General features: G+C 36.0%; 1 protein-coding gene across 3 annotated transcripts in view; it reads right to left on the bottom strand.

The window, feature by feature from the left end:
* Positions 1-2,023: 2,023 nt before the first annotated feature.
* LIN9 (lin-9 DREAM MuvB core complex component) overlaps positions 2,024-10,813 on the bottom strand; it is a 51,894-nt gene continuing 43,104 nt past the window's right edge. For all 3 annotated transcript variants that reach the window (XM_048843350.2, XM_048843352.2, XM_075127051.1), the window contains 5 exons: positions 9,588-9,668; positions 6,673-6,798; positions 6,163-6,345; positions 5,875-5,972; positions 2,024-3,424 (listed from right to left, as the gene is read on the bottom strand). In XM_048843350.2, the coding sequence (XP_048699307.2) occupies positions 3,319-3,424; positions 5,875-5,972; positions 6,163-6,345; positions 6,673-6,798; positions 9,588-9,668 (594 nt within the window). In that variant the 3' untranslated portion in view covers positions 2,024-3,318. The remainder of the gene's footprint in view (positions 3,425-5,874; positions 5,973-6,162; positions 6,346-6,672; positions 6,799-9,587; positions 9,669-10,813) is intronic.

Here is a 10,813-nt window from a genome sequence, read left to right as displayed (position 1 = left end):
CCAACGGATAGCCAATCCTGCAGAGCCCAGCAGTGCATCCAAGTCCCACCAAGGAGAAGTGAAGCAAGGGGATCCAGTAAAGCCCTGTAAAAGTACTTGTAAGGATAAGCTAAGCCCAGGAGACCAGCAGGTAATCTGAGTCACTCAGAGAGGAAGATGAGCCCAGCAGTGGCCACTTAATAATATTTTAAACATCTGCATGATCTAAGTGGCATTTCACTTTGAAATCTTAAGTTGACAGAACTCAGAAGAATACCACTCCCCCTTGGTCAAGTTTGATCCCTGTTGCTAATTATGCCTGCTTAGCTGCGTACAAAACTTGGGAAACTTTACGGACTGCCCTTAGTCTCGTGGACTATGGGATCTTTTGGGCATAAGTCCCCTTCTAAAAGGGTGACTATATCTTTCATCTCTGGGGCAACTGCTGTACCACCCTTTGGTACCAGCGATGATGGTTCCTGTAATTTATGAGCTTTCCTTGTGGCTTAACTTAACATTTTAGTGTTACTTGCAGTTCCAATACACATTGCATGAGGTCCACTAAAGAGGAGAGTATGAGAAGTCCAGCTTCTAAGTCTGTTTGGAGGACAGATATTTTCCCTTAGTTTTGGGACCTTGTTCCTCTGTTTTGCCTTATCAGCCTTGCAGCTATAGTATAAAAACATGCAAAGGAAGAAAAGTATGTGGCTCTGTTGGCCTTGACTGAGCCTGGGTGCTTCTCTGCTGCTGTGTACTCTCCTCTTTAGTGGAGGGCAGAGAGAGCCCAGCAGAGGTACTGAACTGGAGGACCCAGAGGGTTGAAGCCTCAATGCACAGGCAATCCTACAATGGAGAAGAGGGAAAGAGGAGGACTAGAAATTGAAATGGGATCATTACTGCCTGAAAATTGAATACAAATAAAATATATAAAGCAAACTGGTTGATTTGTTCCAAACTACTAACTTGTTCCACTGCTGAAGGGAGAACTTAAAGTGGTGGAAAGTGTGGTAGGTCTTAGGGCCAGAGCCCCCAACAACACCACATGACCACCTCCAAACTCTACAGGGAAGAGGCACTATCATTTCTTACTGATTGTGGGAGAATTCTAGGATGCATATTTCATCACAACACAACAATCTGACCGTACATAAATATTATTCTTATATTAGTGATCTCAAGATTTAAACATGACATCCTTTTGGAAGAGCAATGTAAAAAATTCATTTAAGTTCACATTAAATACACATATTGTTCTACCCTCAAATACAAGTGCACATGTGTAGTTTTACCATAAAAATCAATATTATACAGTTTTTCCTACAGTAATTATAGGTAATTTCAACAAAAAATCTCAGCAACTTTCAATTGATATTTTCTGTTTAAGAGTATTCTTTGAAAGAACATATTTAGATATCAAAATCAAGATAATATATAAAAAAACACTGCTACCATCACTCAGAGATAAGATTGTGGTATGGTGATGAAAATATGTCTCTCTTTATATTTGATAAGAGCATGTGTATTATGTAGACATTGGCCTATCTGGCAGCCTGATATTAGTACACTAAAGTCCTGATCCGAGCATGCAAGTAGTCCCACTGACATCAGTCAGTACCTCAGTACCTTGATGCAGTGGGAAAGACTGAACACCTTGTGGTTAACCCTACTGTCAATTCAAAGAATATGGCTGATTGGTTCTGGCAGAGGACACATTCCGTTCTCTTTACCAGATGGAAGATAACACCACAACGTAACAGGGGAGTAGGGTGGAAAGGGGAAGCATATAAAAATATTCTAGGGTCAATCCTCACAAAATGACAAATTTAGGTTTAGATTTGTAGATTACCATATGCAACTCATTAGGACTACCACTTAGTACTATTCTGTAATTTCCCTTGTAGTTTTTAAAATCTCTCCTAAAACACTCACCTTGCCAAGCAAGCAAAATGCTTCATTTTTATAAATTAATTATGCACACTTTTTCTGTTCAAATGAAATTGGACCTGCCTTTCAGTGCAAGAAGTTTGCATTTTTGTAAAATATATCAACTCTCATAGGTCAATTTATTTAGAATTAGAAATGTCATTGAGAATAAAAGATTTATGGATTTCTTAATTAACAGAACAAGTTTAGGTAAATATAAACTCTGCACTAAAGTTTTGCAGTGGCACAATACCATCACAATACAGAAGCATTTTTTAAACTATACAAAATTCCAAAATTGAAAATAACGTTTACATTTTCTTTATACATGAACATATAAAAGACCTCATTTCATGAGGCATCCAAAAGAATCAAAACATCTCTACAGCTATCTCTGAAAATTCAAATCTGGAAACAATTTATTACACTGAAGCTTTACAAGACTATTAAACAAACAATCCAATAACCACTTTTTACAAGATTAACATTCCAGAATACACTTGGAGGCATTTTTAAAAAACAGTTCACAACACTGGTTATCTCATTTATTATCAAAATCTTTTTATTTATATATGTTGGGTATTGTTGAATAACCAGTTATCTAAATTGAAAGTTGTGCAAACAATAAAAAATGGAAAACCAATATGTTATCAGTCATTTGTATAAAATATCAATTACAGGACTTTTTGCCCTGTATGGAGGGAAAAAGCCATAGCAAATATGTTCCTAGGAATTTAGCAGTTATGTTTTTCTATTCCTTCATTAGACTCCTTATATAAGTTATGATAAATTAAACATTCCAAAAAGGTATTAACTGATTTATAGAGCAGCCAGTATCCAAGTGTACAATATCTATCTATTCACTCTCATCTATTTTCTGTCCATATTCTGCTGCTGTTTCATAAGGTCAGGAATATACATACTGCTTCACCACACTGTAGACTAAAGTCTGAGATGGTAACTCTCAGGTAATAGAACTGTAGCTTTCAAGAACAAAGGACTGCCATACAGCCACTGATTTGTACCATTTCCTCTTCATTGTCTTTAACACATCAATAAAGCAATCTGCATGAATTGGGCAAAATTTACCCAAACTTTTAAAAATAAAGTTGATATATTCTTAGTTGAAATTGCATGAAAGCATATTCATATACTTCCAGTTTAAAATAAAAACGGTAGTTACTAATAGAAGTTAGCTCTTAGCAAAACTACTGTATGTATATAACAAATGGAAAAATCTAATGTACGCAGGCCAGTAATGCTGGTTTCTTAAGAAGCAGTACAGTTTACCGAAAATGGCCTTTTTAGAGGTTTCTTCTCCCTTATCTCCCCGCAGTTAGGATATTTGGTGAAGCCTATGTTAAAGAAGAGGATTTCACAGAATTACATGCTGTACACTTGAAATAGACATCGCTTTCAGTCTCTGTTGGTGTTATTGGCTGCAAAGGCATGTAAATTTCCCATCTGGCTCAGGCCACTCTGAATATGTGCAACATGGATCTCAACATTATTCTGAAAACAACTAAAGAAAAGAAAGAACGGTTAAATCTCATATTTTAAGACTCAATTTATTAACTTATCACACCTGAACATGACTATAATGAACACTAACTGCCTTCAAGACAAGGTATGAACATAGGAAGTAGTAAAAGTTTAGAAGGGCCAACATGCCAGAGAGCAAGATCTCTTTATCAAATTCTGTTACTGTAAGAGAAAAGAGCAAAAAACATTATCTGGGCTACAGCCCTATGAAGCCAGTAGAAAGGTTCCTATACCTACATGCCAGTGTATAGGTTTTGCATGATTGAAGTTCACAGAAATATATGAATATCGTGGTCTCTGATGATTAAGTATAAAGAAGGAAAGCCTCAAATTATTTAAATCCACTGCAATGTGTGATTTGTAATTCTGCTTATAGTGAAGTTTAGTTAAGAGTGGAGTTTTTCCAAAGGGGAAAAAACTGCTATAATAAAGGATGCCACCACTGTACTATGTTCTATGCTTTGGATAATTTAGAATACATTTACTAGTTGGAAAAAAAATGATAATTTTTCTTTTAATATTTAAATTATGGCTGTTCATTAATCACAGTTAACTCACGCGATTAAGTCAAAAAATTAACTGTGATTAAAAAAATTAATCACGGTTAATTGCACTGTTAAACAATAGAATACCAACTGAAATTTATTAAATATTTTTGGATGTTTTTCCAAATTTTCAAATATATTGATTTCTATTACAACACAGAATACAAAGTTTACAGTACTCACTTTATAGTATTATTTTGATTACAAATATTTTTGCACTGTAAAAATGATAAAAAGAAATAGTATTTTTCAATTCACCTCAGACAAGTACTGTAGTGCAATCTCTTTGTTGTGAAAGTGTAACTTACACATGCAGATTTTTGGTTACATAACTGCACTCAAAAACAAAACAATGTAAAACTTTAGAGGCTACAAGTCCACTTAGTCCTACTTCTTGTTCAGCCAATTGCTAAGACAAACAAGTTTGTTCACATTTACGGGAGATAATGTTGCCGGCTTCTTATTTACAATGTCACCTGAAAGTGAGAACAGGCATTTGCATGGCACTTTTGCAGGTATTATGCAGGCAAGGTATTTACGTGCCATATATACTCAACATTTATACGCCCCTTCATGCTTCAGCCACCATTCCAGAGGACATGCTTCCATGCTGATGATGCTCGTTAAAAAAATAATGCCTTAATGAAATTTGTGACTGAACTCTTGTTTTACCCACATTCTGCCATATGTTTCATGTTAAAACAGTCTCGGATGATGACCCAGCAGATTTGACAAAACCCAAAGAAGGTACCAATGTGAGATTTCTAAGGATAGATACAGCAGTTGACCCAAGGTTTAAGAATCTGAAGTGCCTTTGAAAATCTGAGAGGGATGAGGTGTGGAGAATGCTTTTAAACGTCTTAAAAGAGCAATACTCCGCTACAGAAACTACAGAACCCGAACCACCAAAAAAGAAAATCAACCTTCTGCTGGTGGCATCTGACAGATGATGAAAATGAACATGTGTCAGTCCACTCTGCTTTGGATCGTTATCAAGCAGAACCTGCCATCAGTATGGATGCATATATTCTAGAATAGTGGTTGAAGCATGAAGGGACATATGTATCTTTAGCGCATCAGGCACGTAAATATCTTGCGATGCTGGCTACAATAGTGCCATGCAAACGCCTGTTCTCCCTTTCAGGTGACATTGTAAACAAGACGTGGGCAGCAGTATTTCCTGCAAATTGTAACCAAACTTGTTTGTCTGAGCGATTGGCTGAAGTAGGATTGAGTGGACTTGTAGGTTCTAAAGATTTACATGGTTTTATTTTAGAATGCAGTTATTCTTTGTACATAATTCAACATTTGTAAGTTCAACTTCCAAGACAAAAAGAGATTGCACTACAGTACTTGTATTTGGTGAACTGAAATATACTATTTTTTTTGTTTTTTTACAGTGCAAATATTTGTAATAAAAAATAAATGTAAAGTGAGCACTGAACACTTTGTATTCTGTGTTGTAATTGAAATCAATATATTTGAAAATGTAGAAAACATCCAAAAATATTTAAATTGTATTCTATTATTAACAGTGCGATTAATGTTTTTACCGCCTGACAGCCCTAATTTAAATCTTCTTTAAAAACAATTACATACATCAATAACTACTTGTTCAAATTAAAGATACATTTTGAAAGACTGAATGGCAAAGGAGATTCTAGTTTATACTGGATTAATTTAAATATATATTTTAATATTCTTTTTATATCTACTGAAGTTAGGTAGCCTTTTTCAATAGGACTATTCCTATAAGAACTGCAGAATTAGACTCAATTATATAAATACATAAACATTTCAGCTCTGAAGTGTGTTAAGAATATGTAATCATGAAAGATGCATATAGGAACAAAAATATGTATGTATCATTATTAAAAGTTAATACCTGATATTGGAAGAATCTATTGAATTCTTGATGTCATTTAATGAATCTGTTAGTGATTTAAATTCAAAGGAATTCAGGTCACCTCCTTCTGCTAGACACTAGAAGAAATTAAGAAACAAATTTAGAATTGACTCTACAATTCTACTACATAATTTTAATTTCTATTCAAATACATGTTTTGACTTACTTCAACACAGAAATTTGACTGATGTCTATGGGTTGCCAGGGCTTTAAAATGTTGTGTATTATGTGTGAGGAAACATTAGAAATTTTTAGTAAACAATTTACCTTAATCTGCAGTAATATTGCTGTAAGTCTAGAGATCAGATCCGTCAGGTTTTCATTTTCCACACAAAGATGTCCTGTTGTTGATGCATTTGCTTGTCTAACTATCTCCTGAGCTTCTTCTTCACATCGGCGCCTCAGATCTGTTGGTTGGTCTGCAGGCTGGAGGCCTTGGTCTGGAGCAAGCTACACAGATATAATTAGAAGTAAAGATTAAGGGTCTGATTCTACAGCTGGTGTGCGGGTGAACTGGTAGTCAACTTTAAAGGGAGTTTCATAAGTGAAGAGCCTGCAAAAATAACCAGGCCCTCATACTGTTAACCAAAACTGTCCATTGACATCAATGAGAGTTACTGATATTCGGAAAGAGAGAAGTGAAAGCATATATGGCCCCAGTTACTTAAAGTTTGGCATTTGTGTCTAAATGGTCCTTTTCTATATATGAAATTTCAGTTGACTTATTTATATGTTAAACACAACGCCAAATAAACTAAGAGGTTAGCAACATATTACCTCATAACAGTACTGTTGAACCTTATGCAAAACTTTGTTTAGGTCCTTATTCAGTTGTTCTAGATCTAGAACAATAGTTGCATATCTTCTCTGAAACTCAATGCTGATGGGCATAGAATAGGATTTCTGTGAAGAAGACAATAAAGCATATAAAGTTTATAAATCACAAACACTATACATCTTTATTTACTAAAGTTGCACTTTACTGTCTAGATGCTTCCCTTGGATGACTAGTATCACCTTTATCTTGTCCTTCTTGTGAAATTTTAAGGAGAGAGTTTATACACCAATCCTTTTCACCCAGATTTGTTCTGCTATTTCTCCAAAATACAAATGACTTAGCTCAGTGGTTTTCAACCTTTTTTCATTTGTGGACCCCTAAAAGAATTTCACATGGAGGTTTGGACCCCTTTGGAAATGTTAGGCATAGTCTGAAGACCCCGAGGGGTCTGCGGACCACAGGTTGAAAATCACTGTTCTATGGTAACAGTAACCTTTTGCGGACCTCCTAGACATGGTCTGCGGACCACAGGTTGAAAACCACTACTTAGCTAAATGAATTTAATTGGCTTATTCATTGCTTAGATAACTGTGGCAGATACAACTTTTTTTACAGTCCTCAAATAGGAATAATATACTGAAGACAAAAACCTCTAAAGAACACTAACTGTTCCCTTCAAAAAAATGAAACTAAAAATGTACAATTGTGTGTATTAGTAACCCCTGTTAAGGAACCCTCTGCATTTTGTCATTAGAAACTAGTATTATTGCCAGACACTAATGTACTAATTTAGGATCTGCTTTGAGTATGGTTAAACAGTTCCACTTACTAAATATTAAACTGGTCACTAACTTATAACATGGTCACAAAAGGATTCCCCTTTAACCAAAACCAAAAATGTCACTCTGTTTCACTTTAACCAAAAATTATTGTATCAACATTAGCTAATTGATAAAATCTTTAAAGAATTTAAATCTGTATATTATTTTGGTCATGTTCAAGACAGGCAAGTGTTTGAGAAAATATTTTTGATTAAATGAAATACATTTTAAAGGCAGAAACTGACTGAAGACAGGCTAAGAACATAACCCCCTGGAAAGGTATCACCTCCTGTAGTTTTATCAGAATAGCCATGAGCATTCACAAAAGTTACTGTATAAGAGGCTTATTTACAAAGTAATGAATAAAAAGGAGATTCAAAATATCTCATATCCCTAACTAAGCTAAACAGACCTAAATATATCAAATTGAATATATATCCTTGTTCCCCTTCCCTCCTGTTGCTTCTTTGTTTGTCCCAATATTCTTTATTTTCCTTCTGACGCTTCTCATTTCTCCTTTCCTCATTAAGTTTAATTTGTGATTTAGTATTTAAGTTTTGTTCATATTTTAAGGCAGTCATCTTCTTGTAATGAGAGAAGGCTTTCTGTAATCCCAACCTGTTTTATAGTTTATTTTTGTATAAGTGTCATACTTAGACTTTTAGTTAAATTTTAAAAACAAACTTTTAAAAAGCGGCATATTTTTCAGCATTAGATTTAAAATCTGTGACAAACTTTATATGTAATTTATTTTAATCCCTTTTTTGCTATAGTTGCATAGATTTTAATGATTAAACTGTACAGCTGAAACAATTTTCTTTAAAAAAAATTAAGAGAAAGCACAGTTAATGCACAGGAGAGTGAAATGATAATGCCAGCATTGAAGAATGGGATGTGGGTATGGGGTAGGAGAAGGGGACGGTGGACATGGGAAAGGGGAAGCAGAGAATGGAGAGAAAGAGTGAGCATACATGCGCCCACAGGTGGCCACGGGGGGCAGAGAGAAGAAATATTTTATCCATATTAAAAACCTTAAATGCTTTGTGAAAAATTTTAAGCACTTAGGTCTGGGTCCCCAAAGGGACTTAGGCGTTACAATGCAGAGCACTGCAAGGCTTAACTTTTAGGCACCTAGCTAATCATAGGGATGACGTTTTGATCACCAAAGCCTGAATTAGGTGTCTAGGCTCCCTACATAATGCAAGTGGAGTGATAGGTAGCCTAGAATGTGGTATACAAAAGCCAGCATGCTAGGTGGGGAGCTGCCTAAGCTAGCAAATGAGAGATGCTAATGAGAACGGTGTATCATCAGCCCCTCTGCATACCTCATATGCTGGGCCTGATCCAGGAGGCATGCTCAGAGGCTGCTTAGATTTACACAAAACAGCTGAAGGAGGCCCTCCCATATAACCTATAGGGCAACATATGGGGTCTTCACCTAGAATGTAAGAGAGCACTAGTTCAAGTCCCCACTCTGCCCTCATGAGGAGAAGGGATCTGAACAGGGATCTGCCACCTCTCAGGCAAGTGCTCGAACCACTGGATTATAGATCTATTCTCACTTGCTCTCTGGCCCAGTTAATATCTAATTATTCAGCTAAGGTGAAACAACTTCAACAGGCAAGACTGAGATAGCCCCACATCAGGATATCCCATAGTCCAGTGGTTAGAACACTCCCTTGAGAGGCTGTAGATACTTGTTCAAATCCCTTTTCCATCAGGCAGTGGGGTGACCTAAGCCAGTGGTATCTCATGTGAGTACCCTGACCGCTAGATTAAAGCTTAAATGGGAGCTGCTGCTCCTCTTCCAGATCATCATTTTGCATGGAGTTAGGCAGCCTTTGTAAGCTCAGGAAGTTTTATTTAACGATAAACACATTTTGAAAATGTTGACCGTAGTGATTTGCATAAAGTCATACCCCAGGTGGGAACAGAACCCAAACCTGTACTTTAACCACAAGATAATCCATTCCTCACTGATTATTAGTACTACTGTCTCTGTTTGTATGAAGATTATTTTTTGATTATAGCAGATACCTATAAAACAGGATATCAAAACTCATTCAAGAACTGAAAAAATAACATGTTTTTACCAGCTTTTCCGCTTCTGTGTTCATCTCCCTTAACTGCTTGATGTGCTCCTTCTTAATCATAAGGATTTTTGATAACCTAGTCTATAGACAAAGAGGAAATTTTTTTTTTTTTAGGACAAACATCTTTAAACAGTTTTAAAATGAATGATAAAATTATTGAAAAATATCAGACACTTTTTGCTAAAAGTGTAAAGATATTTCTCAGACTGACTACAAATTAAGATGTATAAATTAAAAATATTTTTTTTCCACAGAAATTATAAACAGTACTTTCAGGGAGCCTTACCTCTATGAAGCCAAAGCACAATGGTTGAAATTCCCTACACAAAGACTGAGTAAATAGGATTTGTGGACATATTTTGAGGATGAAGGGAACAGAATCCTTCCCTCCCTACAGCCTGAAGATATAATATAGGACTTTTGCACAGCAAGGCTGTGGATGTAATTATCGTGGGCTGCAGTAGAGATCAGCTGTTTCACCATCGCCTTCCCCATAAGGTTTTCACCCTGTTGATGGACTCACTTGTCATGTCCCAGACTGGACACAAACCCATTGTGTGCACTCCTGCAACAACAGCTGAAACACAACATGGGTTTGCAGCAAACAAGAGGGCTCTGGAGGTTTTTCACTTCTTGGGCTCTTCCTTCAAAACAGAAGTGCTCTGTATCTGCTGCATTTGGGGTGTAATGTGCCCATAGAAAGGTCTGCTAGATTTTGTCCAACGTGCATCTAACTACTTGAAGTGTGGATGTCAGCTGGGACGGATGGGTGTAATCCTAGTGCCACTGCAGTCAACAGGAATTGAGCCATTGATTTCAGTAGGGCCAGAATTTCCTCCTGTATGATGACGGTACCTATACTGGAATTCAGTGCAGTTGGGAACAAGGTATACTAGAATTTTCACAGTGATATGTTATAATTGAAGACTAAATGAAAGTTAGTACGAAACAGTTTATTATAGAAACTAGCTACTTTCAGTTCCCAATCTTGTAGTCCTCTTCATGCAGGCAGAACTACCACTGAAATTAAGGAAAGGAACGCAGGAACAGGCTGAATTAGTGTATGTTTGTTTGAGTTTACAATTTATACTTGAATTTCAGTTACTACAAAACAACTATAGGGACACCGAAGTATTTTTAGTGTTTATATATTTTACTCTATATTGTTTGTAGTATCTTCTGAGAAGTTTGAAAAACATGCATTTTTTCCTACCAATTTTGTATTT

The sequence above is a fragment of the Caretta caretta genome, chromosome 3 (assembly GCF_965140235.1).
Source record: "Caretta caretta isolate rCarCar2 chromosome 3, rCarCar1.hap1, whole genome shotgun sequence".
NCBI classification, from domain to species: domain Eukaryota; kingdom Metazoa; phylum Chordata; order Testudines; family Cheloniidae; genus Caretta; species Caretta caretta.
This window is presented reverse-complemented; position numbering and strand designations above follow the sequence as displayed.